The sequence below is a fragment of the Manis javanica genome, chromosome 2 (genome assembly GCF_040802235.1).
Source record: "Manis javanica isolate MJ-LG chromosome 2, MJ_LKY, whole genome shotgun sequence".
Lineage (NCBI taxonomy): Eukaryota > Metazoa > Chordata > Mammalia > Pholidota > Manidae > Manis > Manis javanica.
In genome coordinates this window covers 122,570,923-122,591,110 of record NC_133157.1, presented here as the reverse complement: position 1 = coordinate 122,591,110, position 20,188 = coordinate 122,570,923, and the positions used below count along the sequence as shown (strand labels likewise).

Sequence of the window (20,188 nt, the reverse complement as noted above, 5' to 3'; positions counted from 1 at the left end):
CACTGTCTGGTGTGTTTCTGTGTGTCCACATCTCTCCATACTCCTGACGCAGAAAGCGCATCTTCAGCCCCAACGTGGGACAGGAGGCAAGGGCCCTGGAACAGTTATTCTCAACACTGAGTTGGCCGCGCAGTACAATCTCGGGGTGGGTGCATAAAACCTTCCAGTGCCCATCATAACCTGCAATTCTCCCTCAGTTGGTCTAGGATCTAATTCATCTGGCATCAGGATGGTCCAGAAAGCATTCCAGGTGATTTTAATGTGCAACCAGGGCTGAGAACCACTGATTTAGAGGGAAAAAAGCAGAAGCCATCAGCTGAAACTCCCCAGTGTCCTCAGATAAAGAACACACAATTTAACAGAAGCTCCTACCCAGGCCCCTTCCCCAAGCTTGGACTCCACAATGTAACCAGGAGAAAAGCATGCTGAATTGTGGTGCTGCAGTTCATGCAGACAGTGCCTCTAACCAGGCTGAGCCTCAGTTTATCCAACTATTAGGAAAAGGCTACTTTAGATACGGTGGTTTTGCTTCTCCCATTTTCCATCTTTACATGTCTCCTTCTCTCTTCCTCTCTTACATCAATGCAGACTGTTTCTATATCTGCTTTTCTACTTCTCCAAAAATATTTTATGTGTTGCCTTGAAATTAGATTTGGGAAGTGTCTGCCCTGTAAGTAAATAACATCACAAAAACTATAAGCTCTATAATCCACCTGGGGTCTATAACACTGATGATGGGATATTCTGTAATAACAAAAGACTCCATCCGTAGGACCAGGTGGGGTAAGGCTCGCGCTGAATCTCACAGATCTGTCCCCTGAAAGCCAGAGTCAGACCAGCAGCTCTCTGCTGCCTAGCAACCACCCACCGTGACGCTTGCCACTTTTTATTCCCTCTGAGCTACGTTTAATATCTACTTATCAAGTAGAAAATTCATTTCAGAACTATTTTCAGAGCAAGTATAAAGACTCTTTAAGGATATACTATCTACATTACTTCAGTCCAATGAAATACATAAATCTCTCACCCTGCACTAAGCCCAGCACATGCGAGGGCATGCAGTCTCTCAGATGGGCCTGCTGGGATGGAGGAGAGAGTGCAAACACCTACATGAGCAGGGCACATGCAAGAATTTGGAATAAAGCTGGTCTCTGTGAGACCCTGTCTACAATGATTTAAGGATGGAAAGTACCAAGAGTTTTGTTTGAATATGTTGTTTCAGAAAACTCTGACATCCAGCAAGCCCAGATCACAGCTGTGCTTCAGACTCAGATGGAGTCAGCAGGCCATCTCCATCAAGCCGTTCCCAAGACCCCAAACACAGCAAGCCTGCTTCAGAACTCATCACCTGCCCTCCTGTTCTTGTATTTTTATCTCAGGGAATGAGGTTGTCACCCACTTACTTATCCAATCGGAAGCCTAGTAGTTATCTATCTCCCCTCAAACCTCTCCGCACTCCTTAAAAATCCCAAAGTGCTAGAGATTCCATGTTGCGAACACGCTATTGGTCTCTTCCATCTCAACCCACAGCCCGTTTTAATGCTCTGCTTCCCAGACCCCTCCAGTGACCTCTTAACTGCTCCCCTGCATTGAGTCTTGCCCCCTCTAAACTATTCTCCTAAATTCTGCCACCTTTATGAGACAATCCTGATCACATTGCTCCTTCCATTAAAACCCTTCAATGGCTCCCCACTGTCTGCAGGATGAAGTGGGGTGTACAACCCCCCACAACCCGACCTCTCCAATCTCATGTCTCCCACGCCCTACCCTGAACCCTCTGTCCCAGTCAGATGAGCCAGGTGGAGGTCCCAGCACCCCAGCCTGCCTCCTATCTCCTTATGCCTGTTCGGGCTGCTCCTTCTAGCTGGACTGTCCCTCCACCTTTCTGCCCTCAGCAAAACATACTCATTGTCTGGCCCTACCTCCTCCAGGAAACCTTTCCTCACTCCCCACCCCAAAAGAAGAAGGGGCCGCCCTACCCTGAACCCCCGGTCAGACGTCTCTCAAAGCATCTACCATGTTACTGCACTTGCTTACTAACATGGCTGGGAGCGCCTGGAGGGTGAGAATTCTACCGTATCTTTTCAACCTCAATGCCTACCAGTGCTGCCTGATGCAGAGGAATTTAATAAATATTGGGTACATGAATGAATGTTTCAGTGACAGCATTTTAACTGTGGTTCCAAAACTATTTTCTTTGCAACTCATATACTTTGCTTTCAACAGCTTATGATATGGAACCGCCTCTTACTCTACTTGTAAATCATTTGCAGAGGCCCAAAAAATAAATCAGCCCAGGAGATATGTCACCTTCTCATCCCATGAGAAATTGTTTCTTTGTTCTTTTTTTCTCAGAAAAAGGGTCACGGTTTGAGGCACTCCAGCAGCTCATAGTGAGAAACTATCAAAATGAATTATTCCAGATTCCTGGCCCTCCCTGCTTTTAAATGCCTCTTCCCCGGAAGTGGTTACTGAGTTGAGCACAGGGTGAAGAAACGAATTAAATCAAAATGACCATGGCATAAACCAAGACTCGCTTATGAAGTCTACATCCATGTCCCCCGCCCGTGTAGATAGACGGAAAATAACACAGTGCAAACACGGACATCCCCAGCTTTGTGGCCTCTAGGCCTATGAGGGAGTCACATGGAACCCAAGGCACTGTTCTCACATCACCACCCCTGTGCCCAGGTGGAGCCTCTGGAAGGCTCTGGGCCCACCCAGGACCCCATCTGAAATGTCAAATACCTGCAAAGTGGCTGCAACTTAACACCAAGCAAATACTCTCTTTTCCAAGTGATTTCATCTTGGAAAATGAGCAATTTAAATAAGTATTTCATTAACATGGTGTTTTTATGCTTGATGCTAATGTACTTTTGGTAATTTGTTTTCCCAAATTCTCTTCCACAGAATTATTTCATGCAATCCACCACAGATCCATCTGAAACTCTTTTGGTCCCTAATAGACAACCCAGGGAACCTAGAAACCAGCCAAACAATGAAACAAATAAGCGGAAACCCTTACACTGAAAAGCTATCAAGACCCATTTGCTCTGGGACACGTATCACACATGCTGCCCGACAGGACAGGCCCCCCTGACCCCCTTGGCGACCCTGGGTCTGTCCTGATGGCAGTGAGGCCTCACTGACAGGCTCTGGTGGTCCCAGGCAGGGACGAGGGGGAGAGGAAGGTTACTCAGGAAGAATGTGGGGCTGTGACATTTTGTTTTGTGGCCCTACAAGGCTTGTTGCCATTCTGCTTTGCTTACCCGTACAAGTCTTGCTATGGACTGACCCCAAATCCCCAAAATTTCAAGGCTATTTCTAATATTCTTTATTAATAGAAGCTTTTAATTTTTTTCACAACACAGTGCTCAGATATGCTCTGAACACACAAAAGCAGGGGCCATATAAGTGTCTGCTCCCCTAAACACTTTGAGGAGTGGTGGAACAGCTCGATCGTGATGATGTGAGCAGCAAGCTGGACACCACACTAGTGAGCGATCATTTTTTGGGTGGCTCCTCTAGACTTCTGCTTCCCTTGGATCAGGGCCCTGATTATCCAAAGTCAGCCAGGGAAGGAGGTCCATCCCACTGGTACTTACCTTCTCAGAACCGCTATCTCATTCTCTATGCTGCTTTCTTTGCCCTTCAGCGCCTTCTTAGGAATGCACTTCACTGCAAAGAGTTTTCCAGTTGCCTTCTCTTCGGCTAAGACCACTTCAGAAAATGCTCCACTGTGGACAAAGAGAGAGAAAAAGAAGTGGCTTATATTCAGCAATTTACATTCAGGAGTCCATAATGGCTCCTCCTATTCCACTACCACAGTTTGAGCAATAATCACATGAACAAACACCAGTATGACAGTTGTTTTTTTTATCCAGCATCTCTCCCTGCCATACTTATTTATGCAAAGAAGTGCACACACGCAAATGTGCCCTCATGCAAAGGGCCATGTTGGTGTCCACATGGGTCTGGCCAACTCCCAGTGCCACCTGCCACCCTGCAGAACACCACTGTAGAAGTCACACTGGAGCCAACTGGGAGCTCCCAGAAGGGTTCCCACAGAGAAAGGTGGTGTCCATCTGAGATTGTCAGTTCCCCCACCCCAAAGCAGATGAGAGAGTAAAACTAACACGTCTAGGTTCCACACAGACCCTTTTATCCTTGAAAACTTCAGAGCACTTCACAAACATTTAATTAATTCTCACAGATAGGTAAGAATATAATTTAAATGTGAGTTGGTGCAACATATGGTACTGACATGGGGTTAATTAATTGGTAGGGGCATGCTTGTCTTCAAAACGCTGCTTGCTGTTTTTTGAAACCAAATAAACAAACAGAATATATATGACGTCCTAAGTGGGGAACTCTGTTGCCTAGAAATATAAATTTAACTCTTTGAGGGCAGAGCAATAATGTATGTAACCAGGACATTCAGAGCCAGAGAGCCTGTTTCTCCAGAGAGTCTTGTGGTCGGTGAGCCCTGGAGCCAGCACCTCAGTGGCCTCCTTGTCCCTCCATCCTGCCCCCTCCTCTATTGGCCAGCAGGTAGTATCCAGGTACCAGTTTAGGCTAGGGACAAAACTTGCCTGATGACTCAGAAACAAAAATAGGCTCCTCCTCCACTGTCCACTCCTATCTCATCAACTATGGCTCTGTGCACACGGGCCACGGAAAGCCAAGACCCACCGAGTCATTCTCTGTCCCCAGACTTCCAGGAGCAACTCTTATTTCCTCAGAGAAACACTAAGCATGGCCTCCACACAGTTATGATTAGAGACACACCCTCCTGCCTCAAGAGAAGCCACTAGAAAGGCCAATGTCATCCCAACACTGGTTCCTCAGTGGCATCAAAGAGAGGCCTCAGCAAGGAGGACCCACTCTTCTCTTCCTCTGCCTGCCCATCTGACAAGGAGAGGTATTTGTCACTGGCCCAAGGAAGACAAATATATATGTTTTAAATCCTTTCTGGTGAGAGAAATTCATTTCCCTTAGTGCAATTAACTATGAGTCTTCAGGTTCATGTTCCTACTGGAACATGAAGTCTTGTGAGGGAAGTCTGTCTACCTTCAAGCTCTGTACCTAATCACATAAGCCTGAGGGGCAGAAGATGGGCATTCACAAAAGAACCACATGGAAAATGTCAGAGATCTTCCAGCCAAATCCAAAAATTATTGGCCAAGTAGGATTTCCCCCTCATGGCAACACATGCTTCCCATATACACAAATCTTCTAGAACCAGCCAGAACAGCAGCTATGAAATGTAAGCATGTAAAAACCTACCACAGACTACCACAGAGTGATATATGGAATTAGACATTCCTGATGACATTTGCTGACTGCAATGAGTTGTGCCCAAGAAAACCAATTTCTAACAACGTCAGGGAATCCCTCTCCCATCTCAGGGACAGACGGGCAGATTCACCTCACAGGGCGGGTCATAGGAGAAGAAACTGTGGACGTCTGTGTGCATGGTCTCTTTTGCTGTCCTCTAGGAGGCAGAGCAAGAACTGCTACAGATAAGAAAAACCAGGGAGGAAAGACGAGGATACTAGCATCACGGTGATGATGCCAGGGATCCCATGCACTCACTTTCTGTCTCCCTTTTTCCCATTCGGGTCCCTGATTTTGAAGTTTCTCTCCTGATTCTGTTGGATTTTCCAGAAGGTAGAGAAGCATGTTAGCCATAGCGACTAGGCTGCCAGGCTGGAGCTGGGAGCTGCCAGCAGACTCCTAAGCTGTCCCCCTTACATCCACCCAATCTCCTTCCTCTTCAGAACCTGCATGGATAATAAAAGACAATGGCCCACACAGTGGGTACCTGGCCCAGCCTCAGTGACCGGGAGCCCATACGAGAAATGTGCTTCTCTGTCCTGTGGATCACGCCCTCCCTGGAGAACAGAGTGGCAGCTGAGGTTTCTGGGGGATCCACCCTGTGACCCATGAGAGAATGGGGAGGGCCCTGGAGATCTCCTGGGAGCTGGAGCTGGTGGGCTGCTGCAGGAAGCTGAGGTAAAGGGGAGGCAGTGGTGTCCTCGATCAAGGGCTTCTCTGCCTTGTCCCTGACTTGGGGAGGGATGAGAATCTGTGACCCCGTGAGGGGGGCAGGACAATGAGACACAGATATGTAAAGGGTTCTATGACCTAAGCAGTTGGGGGCTTGACAATGCAGCCCCTGTGAAGGGGGCAGGGCAGGCCCCAGATGGCCAAGGGTGCCCTCTCCTGATTTCAGGGCTCTCCATCAGCAGTTACTGAGCAGAATCACTATGTCAGGTCATAGCCCCGCTGTCTCAGACTGGGGATCAGCCTCCAATTCCACTTCCAGGTAAACCCCCAGAAGAATCTATGACAGGGACTCAGGGGTTTGACCATCCATGTTCACAGCAACATGATTTACAATAGCCAAAAGGTGGCGAAAACAACCAAAACATGCATCGATGGATGAGAAGATAAAGAAAATGTAGTGCAGACATACAATGGAGTATTATTCAGACATAAAAAGGAATTCTGATATGTTATAACACAGATGAACCCTGACAACAGTACACTAAATGCAACAGGCCAGAACCAAAAGGACAAATACCGTATGATTCCACTCATATGAGGGTCTCGGAGCAGGCAAAGTCACAGGCAGAAAGCAGAACATTGGGTGCCAGGGAAGGGGGAGTGAGTGTGCAGTGTGTACAGGGCTTCAGTTTTGCAAGAGGCAGAGATCTAGAGATGGATGGTGGTGATGGTTGCACAACAATGCGAATGTAGTGAATGCCACTGAACTGTGTACCTAAAAATGGCTAAAACTGTGTATCACATATTGTACTACCATAAAAAATAAAAGTAATTTAAAAATCAAAAGTCTGCCTGGTTTTCACTCAATGGCATCACCTGGAGATGGACACACTGGAAAAGTCTGAGAGATCTTTTCAGTCATTACCTCCCTAAAAGAGAAAGAAACTTTGTGACTAATTGTAGGGAACCAGAGGTTGTGTGCCACCTGACATTTACAAAGTGCTCCAGCATATACCAACTAACCCAACTCTTATAGCAGCCCAAGAGTTAGCTGGAAGTTACCATCACCTCCATGTCACAGATGAAGATGATCAGGTCCAGTCATATAGGTAGTAGGGGTCAGAAAAGAAAGCTTAGGCCCCTCCAAGGTCCTTGTCAACACCCTACGTGCAGCTGGCAGGGAGTGAGCCCGGCTTGCAAGCATGCAAGGGGCAGTATTGGAGGGTCAGGCCCTGCCTTCCGGTGAGCTGCCCTCTGGTGTGCAAACCCACCTCACTTCCTCAGTTAGTCAAACAATGAGCATTTACCTTCTTCAAACTCTCCAAAGACAAAGCTCTCTGGTCTTCTTAGGGGATATAAGATTAGCATAATTTGTTACTGTTCTTGCAATAAATAGCAGTCACTTTAATAAGACACATCCTCTGTTCCAGGAAATATCAGAAGCAGAAACACATGAATGAGGCTTGAGCACTTTCCGTGTGATTACAAAGTGGGGTGTGTGTGTGTGACAGAAGCAGGCGGGGAGGGAAATCAGGCTAGGACACGGCTAGTGGCAGGAAGGAAGGCAGCAAGAAAAATTACCTGAGAGCACTTAAGACCTTCCAACAACCAAGGAAATACATTCCTAGGAACACAAGCAGGGGCGGAGTTAACAAAGTTTTAAAAATACAAAGAGGTTAAAGCAGGTTGTGTTCTCCCAGATATGAAATACAGCATTGTGCTTTGAAATGGAAGGGAAGGGTAGAGCCTTCCAGCCAGCCTGGATGGCACCTGTTATCTTGAAATGACTATCTGTGAGCAGCCTGCTCCTGCCTGGCACCCAGGCCTGCTTTCTGGCTTCTCTGCACCACCACGTGACCGGAACCAGGTGGTCTGAGACCCCGGGGGCTGGAGCCTCCCAGCTGCTCGATCCAATGGTTTCTTCTTGCTGCTCATCCTACTGGTCTTTTGTCAAGCGTCTGATGGGCTCGGCTCTCCTCTTCTTCATTCTTTGATATAGTTCTCTCCTTCCACCTGAATGCCCATTTTCTCTCCATCTCCACCTGCTCCTCTCCAACCCTGCAGACATCAGTGATCCCCTAGATTGCATCCTCAGCTCTCCCTTCATCCTAGTCTTCATCCTAGCCCTCCCAAGGAACATGTGTTGCATCCAGTCTCCACCACCTTTGCTCCACCACCTACATATAAAGTTTAATCTCCCTCGTGTAAACATCATCTTTCTTGCTGCCTCTGAGGGCTTCCCAGCTGCATCTCCTGACCAACCTCAAGAGCACCTTAACCAAAGTAAAAAATAGTATCTTCATCCCAAAACCTCTCTTTCCTCTATTCTCTCTCTCATTCCTACAGATCCAGTGACCCAGCCTGGAAACCTGTTGATTCCCCCGTCTCATTCCATATCCACCATCACATGGAAAGTACCCAAGCTTCATTCATGGGTTTCTGCTTCTGATGTTTTTAATTAGCTTTCCTGGAACCGGGGATGTGTCCTTAAGTGATTGCTATTTATTGCAGGAACAATAACAATTTATGCTAATATTATATCCCCTAAGAAGACCACAGAGCATTTGCCTTTGGAAAGCTCGAAGACAGTAAATGCAAACAGTTTGGCTAACTGGGGAAGCAAGGTGGGTTTGCACACCTCGGGGAGGGCAGCTCACCAAAAGACAGAACAGGAGTGTATGCGGTTCTTCTGCTAAAGACTCTCAGAGGCCTGTGTGTGCCGCCATCCCCATGCACTGCTCTGTTCAAGTTCCTGGTATTTCACTCTGGACTACTTCCAGGACTCTCTCCTGGCCCCTCTGACCCCAGCAAGCCTACATCCCACCTGCTATCTCCTACCTGCTAGTGGAATTGCCTTTATAAAGCAAAGATCTGATTATGTTGCTACCCTACCTAAAACTTTGAGGTTTCATGTCTGTAGGATAGTTTCAGCTCTGAGCTCTTCCCAACCTGATCAGCTCTACAGGCTGATCCACACTAAAGCCATCCCCTGCACACACACATCACCTCCACCCAACCACAGCAGCCCGCTGGCAGTTTCTGGGGCATGCTCACACCCTTTCACACCACTGGTCTTAGTTCAGGTCTGATCTACCTGCCCCCTTCCTTGACCACTCCTTTCTCTTTTTGTTTGGAACAATTCCATATATATTTTAAAGGGCACAGTTGGTATATTTCCCTCTCTTGGAAGGCTTTTCTCAACTGCCTCCCACCCATTAAGAATGAGGTGCCCGCTATGACCTACATTACCATGCCTACACGGTGCTCGGCTGTCCTTTACATGCTGGCCTGATGAGAGCAGCAGCGTCAAGTCATGCTTTTCTGTCTCCACGCCAACAATGCTTGGCACCAAGTGGTGCCCAAGGAGGTTCTGATGACCACCATTATCTGGGGCTCTCCTCTCATTCTCTGTCTAGCTTTCCACATTCCCCCTGGGCAGCAGGTCCACAAAATAAATGACACACTCTAATGACCTTTTGCTCCGTATTGAGCAAAATAATACTGTCCCTTTCTTCCTTTGTAAGTCAGTCCTCTAAATTTCTCTGTAAGCCTATGGAGAAAGAACCTCAAAGGTTTCTCTTGAAGCATAAAAATTCTTCAAGACTTTCAGGATATATTTTAAATTGTGATCTTTTATACCAGAATGCTTAAGAATATTCTACAGCTGAATAATCCTGAGATCGCTGTTCATCTTGACCAGTAAAAACACATTAAATTTTTGAATTTATGATATGAATTTCTCCCCATACACCTTCATTCTGGTAAATAAATTTGATAATAAAGAGAAAAGGGCAGATTTTTAGATAAATAAAAGAACTTTAGAAAATGCATGATCATAAGAAAAACAAGGAATTCCAGTGTTTTGAAAATTGCATTTTTTTTGAAGTTGTGACAAGGTATTTATTTGACTTTTAAAGAAAACTATTATTCTACTTTTAAAAACACCAAGTTTTCATCTAAATTAAATCTCTGTGACAAATTACTGAAAAGGTCAAACAAAAGTTATTATGAAATGTTAAATATTTTCAGCTCCTTAAGATAAACTGTACAAATTACAAAAGTTTAATCCTTCTCCTTTTTCTTCCACATTTCAAAGAAAATCAAATCTGATCACCTGGAGGCAACTTAATCTGATTGAAAACCAGGCACCCAGAAGAAATCATCTTTTGAAAGCTGAATTTCCAAGACTCAAGGGAAATGTCACATTTTCTATGTTGACTAAAACATTTGAAAGGACTAGTTTTGTTTTTAACTTCATAAACAATGGTTCTGAAAAAGGCTGTTGCATTTTGCTTTATCCAGTTCTTTAGGCACTGTTTTTCATAATAAAGTAAGAGGCTAGGATGTTTCTGAACAAATAAAGATGCACATTTTCTGCCTTTATATACCAGTATTCTCTATTCCCATTACTCTATCATAAAGTCTGTGTGTGTATATGAGAAAGAGACAGAGAGAGAAAGAGAGAGAGAGATATCTTCTGGAAGGGAATGCTGAGTTGCATTTCTACTCTGTTAATTCCTTGGGAGATTTCAGAAAGCTTTGTTTACAGTGGGCACTAATCTATCTTCTGTCCCTGCAGTTGGATAAAGAATTGTGCACCAACAGCCCCATGGTGGTATGCGAGTTGGTAGAGTGAGCAAGGAGGTGGCTGCCAGTTGGTATGAGGCGAGCAATCCTGACAAGGTTCTACCAAGAAATTGTATCCCCACTATCTTTAATTTTTTTCATTTTTATTTATTTATTTGTAAAGATTTACATTTTACTTTTTTAATAAGGTATTATTGATATATACTCTTATGAAGGTTTCACATGAAAAAACAATATGGTTACTACATTCACTCATATTATCGAGTCCCCACCCATACCCCAATGCAGTCACTGTCCATCAGTGTAGTAAGATGCCACAGATTCAGTATTTGCCTTCTCTGTGCTACACTGTTTTCCCTGTGATCCCCCACACCATGTGTACTAAACATAATACCCCTCAATTCCCTTCTCCTTCCCTCACCACCTGCCCTCCTACACCCCTCCCCTTTGGTAACCACTAGTTCCTTCTTGGAGTCTCTGAGTCTGCTGCTATTTTGTTCCTTGAGTTTTGCTTCATTGTTATACTCCACAAATGAGGGAAATCATTTGGTACTTGTCTTTCTCTGTCTGGCTTATTTCACTGAGCATAATATCCTCCAGCTCCATCCATGTTGTTGCAAATGGTAGGATTTGTTTCTTTCTTATGGCTGAATAGTATTCCATTGTGTATATGTACCACATCTTCTTTATCCATTCATCTACTGATGGACACTTAGGTTGCTTCCATATCTTGGCTATTGTAAAAAGTGCTGCGATAAACACAGGGGTGCATATGTCTTTTTGAATCTGAGAAGTTGTATTCTTTGGGTAAATTCCAAGGAGTGGGATTCCTAGGTCAAATGGTATTTCTATTTTTAGTTTTTTGAGGAACCTCCATATTGCTTTCCACAATGGTTGAACTAGCTTACATTCCCACCAGCAGTATAGGAGGGTTTCCCCTTTCTCCACATCCTCACCAGCATTTGTTGTTCTTAGTCTTTTCGATGCTGGCCATCCTTACTGGTGTGAGGTGATATCTCATTGTGGTTTTAATTTGCATTTCCCTGATGATTAAACAGAATCCTGGTGCAGTAATGGTAGACTACTCAAGCCATAGATGACCCAGGCATGAAGCCCACCCTGAGAGAATGTACCCAGTCATCTGAGTGAAAGGACTCCAGCTCCAGTTGAGCAATGGAAGGACAAAGGAGAAAAGTATGTCTGGGCTCTAGGAATTCCTTATATTCCCAAGTTCCATGAAGAAACAGCACAAAATCCATGGGCCCTGAGGATGCCTTGGCTAAAAACAGACATTCAAAGGTTTTGTGAACTACAGGCAGACATTTACCTTCCAGTTGTTAGACTTCCTAGGGCCATTCAGAGCCATCCAGAGCCACTCTGATCTGCTGCTGTATTTTGGGACCAACTCAGATGTAAGGCACATCCAGAGGAGATATGCTGGCTAACCCCCTACTCACTACCAATTATTACCATAAAAAGCTAAACCAAGAATCTATGGATGCTGCTTCCCCAATTTCTAATTATCTTTAAACCTGAAACTGTTGAGAAATATCAGGTAGTAACTAAGCAGAGTAGTGCATGTGTTGGCTGGTCTAAGAGCACATAATTTTAAAATGAATTCTTTTCTCATACAAGAGCCATTTAATCACAAAATGGACAAATATTTAGCCTCTGACAACCTACTGTGACTTGCACATTTTAGGTGTTCCACAAATGTCCATCCAATTGAACTGGCACCACCTCAAAAAGATGCCTCCAGTTTTCAACTAGAATCAGGAATTCCCGTCATTATGATTCACAGTATTCTAAACCAATCACTTAGTAAAATTATATCCATCCCAAATTAGACCAAGAAATAATCAGATGGTGCTGAAATGGCCTGCCTTATTACGCAGAGGCAGCTACTACTGGATCATCGCCTTTTCCTGCTTTTTAGTCTTTCTATACCCCAATCAGATTGACTGCATCATTAACTTTATTAACACCATCACCTCTAGCCTATTACCATGACTATGTCATGCAACTGGGCCCACAGACATTACCCCCAGGTTGTGGACCATAAATTAAAATGTTCTTTTCCACTATTCATGTTATTTTCCCCAGTGTCAGGCCAGGACAATATTAAAGGCTGGAGGGGAAGAAATGGGAAAAACTAAACAACAAAAAATGAAGTTGGTAATATTTGGCTTTAGACCATATAAGAGATGGATGCCCTTCAGTCCCTTATTCCAGAGCAGAATCAATTCTTAAAATAGGAAAGCCTGTTTGCTAACTCCAACAATAGTCTCACTACCCCCAGAGAATCTAAACAAATAAAAACAGTAGTGGAGTCAGCCTCAATGCCTAAGCAACTCTCCAAGCAGAAATCAGGCAGTTTTAGAAGTGGCGTTAACTCTTTACCACAGAACCTTCAGTTTAAAATCTTCACTAACTCACAGGGCAGTAATGACATTTTGTAGTGCTAATTCAGCCCAGTGACCTAAAGAAGGCCAGGCCCAGTCTGAAAAATCAACTCTGTCAGATAAGCAAAGCAAAAAGTCTTACTTTCGCACACTTTAAGAACAAATATGCACATGCGAAAACTGATAATCCATTTAGATGTAACATCTATTCATTAAAGTGTTCTTCTAAAAACTCCACTTGGCAATTACATAGTAAGCCATATGTTAATTTATATTAATGCTTGAGCTAAAAGCATTACAGTTCCATTTCTTAAAACAATTTATTAACTCAGGCCTTTATTAATTTGAACACATGCCTTACCAACCAGTTCAAATTAAAGACATACCCTTAACCTTAGTAAGTTTGCATAGGAATAGGGAGACACCTACCAAAAACAGCTCTTCTTTTTTCACTAAAAAACCCATCTTCCCCTTCAAATGGTGAATTCCACAATGACTAGCCAGCTTCCATAAAAGCTTCAAGAACCATGACAAAATGTCCTTAAATATTCATGTGATTAGCCTGATTTTTGCCCAGACTAATTTTCAGCCTGGGTGCATCACTGCCTCTAAAACCACTGGAGCAGGTTTAGGTTATGAATACCCTGTCACAGGGGAAGCCCTCAAAACACCAGCGCAGTCATCACGTGTGACATCTTTGGTTTCTTAACGTTTTTCTGTGGTGCTCAATTTTCACTGTTAATTGCTTCCCTGATCGAAATGCAGAAGACAAATAAATTCTGAGAGAATGCATACTGCCATATTTTAAAGAACACACTTCATTTAATAACACAACTTCTCTGACAGGGTCCCATGATTTATCTTTGCACTCCTCCAGTCATTTGTGAAAGGCTGGTCAGGAGCCTGGGTGAGTTTGTCCTTTTTTCTTAGCTCACCAACAGGGAGTGTTAGTGGAAGCCTAGTTTTTGGAGGCAGAGGCAGGATAAAAGACTCAGTTCTTCTGGAATTACAAAGTCTCCTTGTAGCCACAGCTAAGAGGCTACTAACACTAAAAGTCACATAAGGTGTCCATATGGCCATCCATGCATTTGTTGCAAGGGTATATTTTACTTGGATGGTGGGGGAATGACTAAGATGAAACAGAGTCTTCTTCCAGCATATTCTTCATCTTTCTGTCAACTGCACAGGCATCCTAGGTGGCACTTCTTATTGTGGTCTTCACAGATTACCTGTTGACAAAGTCTCTCTCCCTACAGAGGCGGCTCTTCAGAACGGCCCTCCCCTTTCTCAATCCCATCCCCTAAAAGACATTTATGCCCCCTTCTCCACGTACTGCTACAAAAATTCAGTGTCCTCCTGATGCCAAATACACAGCCTTTGTAGGGACTGGTGGACATCACCTTCAAATGGTCAGCAAAAAAATCGCACAACGCCGAAACTGGGTGGATATTTACAATGAATCCCAGCTGGCCAACCCTCTTATGGCTGTTGCCACCTGCTAGAACCCTCTGGAGGGTCCTTATTTTAAGCACCCTTTTAAGCTGATTCAAATTTTTATTCAGACAGATGTAGCAACAGCTAACTTAATGGAAAATTCTTTTAAGCTGCAGGTCAACCAAACACACACATTCATGTCCTTTTTAATCAGTTAATCAAGCTGGCCTCATTTTAAAAAATAGTCTTTATCAGTGTAATAATTACTACACTAAAGAGACATTTGGCTGCATGTACATAAAGAAAATAGGTCTATCAGTGATCTGGGTTAAAAAAAAAGAAAATCAATAGAAGTTTGAAATAGCAAAACACTGGAAATATCCTCACCATCAATAGGTAACTGGTTAAGTAAATTATAATCTGCAAATACAGTGAAGGACTATGAAGCCATTTAAAATAATTAAGTAGATTTATGTGTGTTAATATGGAATTATTGCCAAGAAATATTAAGTGAAAAACATAAAGGTGCAAAGTGTCTACTGTTCCCCCTCCCATCTGACACACACACACACACACATACAGTCACTAGAAAGAGAAGCAGCAAGTAACACTGTTGTCTCTAGAAAGAGGACTAAGAATGAGGCTGGTTGGGAGACTTACTTTTTGCCCATTTTACTATGTACATGTACTATTTTTCCATTAAACACTAATGAAGTGGAGAAAAATTTGGAAAAAGAATAATCAAGAATCGTCTATGCAAAATAACTATCTAGCTAATTAAAGCTTTTTATTAGATGTGCTTTAGTTGGATTAATGAACCAGCATTATGATGAAATGTCAGTAACAATCCCATTACATAGCCAAGTTCACCCTTTGTGCTGTCTGGATATCCCCTCTAGATAGGGCAGGTATGAACTGGTGACTCAGCCCTCTATAGCAGGCTCACAATTAGCCTACACACCTTCACCAATGAAGAAATTCAATAGCTTTTTTAAGAAAAAAAGAGTAAAAGGACTTTTCTTCAGAGAGATCATTCATAAATAACATCAGATATTTGGATTCATAACCAGGTATGAGGGGCAGATGGAAAGTAGCTTGTAAATACACCATGGATGCTGCAAACAAAAGATGGAAGTGTCAGTGCAACAGGGCAACAAAGCACAAGGTTGTGAGCAAATGAGGGAGATGAACAGAGCTAATTAATGTGTGATACGCTCAATCCGATCAAATGTGTCATAAGCAATTGTGTGTTTTTACATCATTTTGAACAGAAACAGGTTAAGTGTCCTCCTGACAAAACGATGCCTTTGCCATGCAAGAAACTCATTTATGGCAGACATTTTGCTACTAAGTGACAAAAAAGATACTTTCTATATTTGCAACTTGAGAAGTCCTTTCTCTTTCATTTTACTTCAATCAGTGGTGGTGCTATAACTGGCTGATTCTCCCTACAGTAACCAGATGAAATGCCCTTCACATCTTTTCTGCATTTGGACAGTTCTAGTCACAGGGTTGTAGACAGAACTTGGTCAAGATGCATATAATTCTGCACTTCCTCGTGTGTAGAGAGTTGCCACATGGAGAATGATTCCCTCCCCCGGGAAGATAAGCTACTGTGCAAAGCACTGAGTTTTCCTAGCCTAGATGATCACCATCACTACCACCACCACTAGTATTGCCGTCATCACCACCATGAGCACCACGATCATCGCCACCATTATCACCACCACATCACTATCCTTATCAATAGAGTCTCATTAGATTATTCCTAAAACAATTTGCCAACCATTTTCCAATTCCACCAATAACCTGACATAACACTTGCCCATTTTACAGTTAAGAAAACTGAAGTTCAAAGAGGTTAAAATTTTTGCTAATAAAATAACAAACTGATATTCTAGCCTTGGTTTGATTCCAACGTCGTGCATTTTTTATTTTTAAACCATGCCACCTCTTCAGGTGCAGTTAATTTCACAATTCAGAAAGAGTAAAGAGAGTGGGTGTGGTACAGAGGGTTTTTTCACTGTATTCCATCCCCTTCCAATAAACCGTCCCCAATTCTCAACAACACTGGGACAGTGGCAATCTGGGCTATGATGGTGTAAATTAAATTTTCTTAACCAAAGTACCCTCGAATGGAACTTCAATAGCTTCGGCTTCCTTTTCAGTCCCTGACGGGGTTCGCCCATGTCAGTCCCAAGGGTGGGAAGCAGAAGGTTCTTTTGCCTCCTACTTCTACGAATCCACAGCTTCCATTAAAGGGAAGGAGAAGAATTTTTAATTTGGACTTTTTGTCCTGTTCCTAAGTCACTCCTCTGTGTTTTAAGATTAGGCCCCCTCCTTATTGTCTTCATATCTCAAATTTCTACCATATAATTTTCATTGTTTTCAAAAGTATAAAAGCTCAGTAGATGCAAGATTGATCCTTATGTTACCCCACCTGCTAACTCTTTCTAAACTGCCCACACATCTCATTATTCATTTCCTGATTAATAGAGCCAACTTAATTTTCAAGCACAATTGGTAAGCTCTCTCATTTCCTACCACATAAGCACATTAACACTGCCCAGCTTAAAGAAAAGTTCCTATGTCCGTAGTCACTAGTGCCTTGGTATACAATGTTATTCACCATTCAGTCACATACCCACAAACTACTGATGAGTATGATGTAGGTGCTGATTATGACATTATTTCTGGCTGAAAATAAGAGTAAGTCTGCCTGGTCAATACCCACAGAAACAAACCATCATTCCCCATGACACCTTCACACGCAAAGTCAAGGCCAGAGCACGGGATATTGTTCATTGGGCTTTCTCAGCTACTTGGTTACAGAAGTTATGACCCATGACAGAGACAAGGGAAGTGAACCTCCCGTCTACAGCCTCTCTCAATGCCGCCAGCCCAAATGACAGGAGCATGCCCTGAAGCTGGGACTCCTGCAGAGGCCAACAGCCCCAGGCACCATTCATTCTGCAGAGAAACACAGGGTGGTCCAGAGGCACATCCATTTGAACGCCTCCATCAGAAAAGCCATGCTTCTCTTTCCTTGACACTGCACTGCTCCAGGGCAGGTTATTCCCACACCTGTGAAAGGTAAAGCAGGGCCAAAGTGCAACACACTGACATTTGCCAGGGCAGGGGAATATAAGGGGTTCTAAAAGGCTTGCTTGCCCAGAAATTTCACTCCAGATTGGCCCATTAAGGCACCTGAGCCACTTCTGTGGGTTAAGGGACATACCTACAGACCTCCCCTCTAAAGCCCAAGTGTGTTTCCTGGGAGCATGCCACCTGCTCGGCAATAGTCCCTCAGTGACACTGGAAACAATGCACCATTAAAACATGAATTAACTCTGATTGTATGGAGAAGAACTTCACTTTCAAAGAAACCTGAACTACAAGCTGGTGCTCACCACTAGACAGGCACATTCACTTTGCACTACTTCTGGAGGTGACGAGGAGAGTGGTAAATGCCCCCACGGCCCTGTTGCTGCCTTGGTGAGCAAGTCACACATGTCACATGTCAGCTGGTGGGGAGCAACAAGTTCAGGCCACTTTGTCAGCAAATGTGTGGGGAGCCCTTTCAGAGGTCAGGACCCAAGGACAGAGGAGATGAGCAAGCTTTCTGCCCCAGGATGCTCCCATGCCGGTGAGAGGAGAAGACTATAAACAAACACAGTGTCAGGTAAGGTAAGGTAAGAGCTAGGAACACAGATAAGGCAGGGCAAAAAAACAAAAAAATTGCACAGACCTTTGGGTAAGGAGGCAGGGCACGCCCTTCGTCTGAGACCTCGCTGGGACCAGGTGAGCACGGGCATGTCTAGAAGACATGTTCAGGCCAGAGAAACAACAATGACAGGCCCTGGGCTCGTGAGGGCAGGATCTTGTTAAAGAGCAGGCAGCCAGGATGCCTGACACTGTGTGCGGCAGGAGACAGGGATCTGCAAAATCTAGACCTAGCAGTAGGACCCCAGGGCCAAGGCTCTGGGCAGGGTCATTTTTTTCTGAGGAACGTGCACAGATCCACTGGTTATAGGACACATTTTTCTCCTGTGTAACAGCTGTAAAAAAGCACAAAGAATCGAGCCCAGCACTGGCTGCTACACAAATGCTGTCATTCCAGCCAAATGAACTAAATAACACGCTCCTGCTCCCTAAAAAGCAGAACTGATACCATTCCGCCAAAGTCCCTCATGGAGTGGAGCAGAACCTTTGTTCTTGTCTGACTGGCTCGGGCCCCACTCTCAGACCCCGTGAGCAGAGGCGGGAACCCTTGTTCTCAGCTCCGCTTCCCACACGCTGCATGGGTGTCTTCTGCAAGTGCTAGCTGCAGGGGGAACAATAATGCTGCTCTGCATCTAATCTCTGATCTGCCAGACACCTAGCACCTGGGCAGCACTTCCCCGGCCCTTCCTGGAACTAGCACTTCATCCTCATAATGGCGGAAGTCATTTTATATATCCATCCACAAAAGAAGGTTATAGAAATTCAACCGAACCACACACACAATGTAACATAACACTGAAATGATTCGACATTTTTTTTTCATTTGCCACATACTTTAATGCTTCTGAAAAGTATACTAAAAAATAGAAACTGGATCCACAAATTGTTTTCACCGTTAAATCAGATCTATCTCACAAGCAGCAGCCAAAAGAACTCCTTTCTCGAGTCACTGCTGCCTTCCTTTCTCCTCCAGGAACAAATCATGATGTCTCAACCCTCTTAAATGGCAGGACTGTAAAACTAAGGAGATCAGCTGTCAGTCTCCAGGATGCTTCAGTCCTGGCATGGTGTCCTGGTGGTAAATATCAGGGACAATTATAATGGCCTTGTTTCTTTACTTGAAGTTTAAACAAAAATACTTGTCTAGGTCTCCCTTCCCAGTGTGTGCAGCCATCAGCTGGCTGTGCCTCTCTCTGTGAGCTTCACAGCATTTAAACAAAAAGCATCAAAGTGTAGATTTTTAAAAGGAAAAGATGAGAACGCATGTCACGTCACTGTTCTTCAGCAGAGCATTCGATACAACATCCAAGCAAATGATATTTAGTAAATGAGGTCTGATGCCTTAGGGATGATGTAATAATATATTAAGAAAAACTGGGTTCTTCAAAGATGTGGCTTAAATTTCCAAGTAAAAGTTAGAATGAAAATGTTGGAAACATTTTAGGAGAGAAAAATTAGAAGGTATGTACAAGTTAACCATCTTAAGCAAGACAGAAAACCCAAATAAGAAAATATTCAAGTGTTACGGAAAAAAAGATCAGGGCACAGGTAAGAGATACTGTAAGCAAAGTAAAAAAAATAGTAATAATAACAGGGTGGGCAGGGGTGGAGGAATGACTGCTACCTATAGCACAGAATTAATGTCTCTGCGACACCAAGGGCCTCCCTCTAAGGCTGCCACATGAACAACTCCAGGGGGCACTGCTCACAAAAACCGTGCCCAGCAGAGATGCTCTTGTCCTGCAAATCGACGTGGCAAGAACATAAGTATGCAGTTTACAGAATGGCCAATGGATGTATTAACTGATGCCCAACCTTTCTGGCAGTCCAGAAAATGCTAAAATACACCTCAGCAGGACAGCTTCCTTCTCATCCGGTTGGAAAAACACCAATGTATGTGGGAAAGTTGCTGCCTATAAATGGCCACAACATTTTTGAAAACTAATCTGGCTATACTTGTTAACTTTCATTTTGGGAAATTTATCCTATAGAAATAAAAGTATTACATGATGATGTATATATAAAGATGCTAC

The 20,188-nt window shown here is 43.8% G+C and overlaps 1 protein-coding gene across 11 annotated transcripts in view; it reads right to left on the bottom strand.

The window, feature by feature from the left end:
• CAMK1D (calcium/calmodulin dependent protein kinase ID) overlaps window positions 1–20,188 on the bottom strand; it is a 433,891-nt gene that overhangs the window by 250,553 nt on the left and 163,150 nt on the right. For all 11 annotated transcript variants that reach the window (XM_073229294.1, XM_073229295.1, XM_073229297.1 and 8 more), the window contains one exon: window positions 3,606–3,737. In XM_073229294.1, coding sequence (XP_073085395.1) covers window positions 3,606–3,737 — 132 coding nt within the window. The remainder of the gene's footprint in view (window positions 1–3,605; window positions 3,738–20,188) is intronic.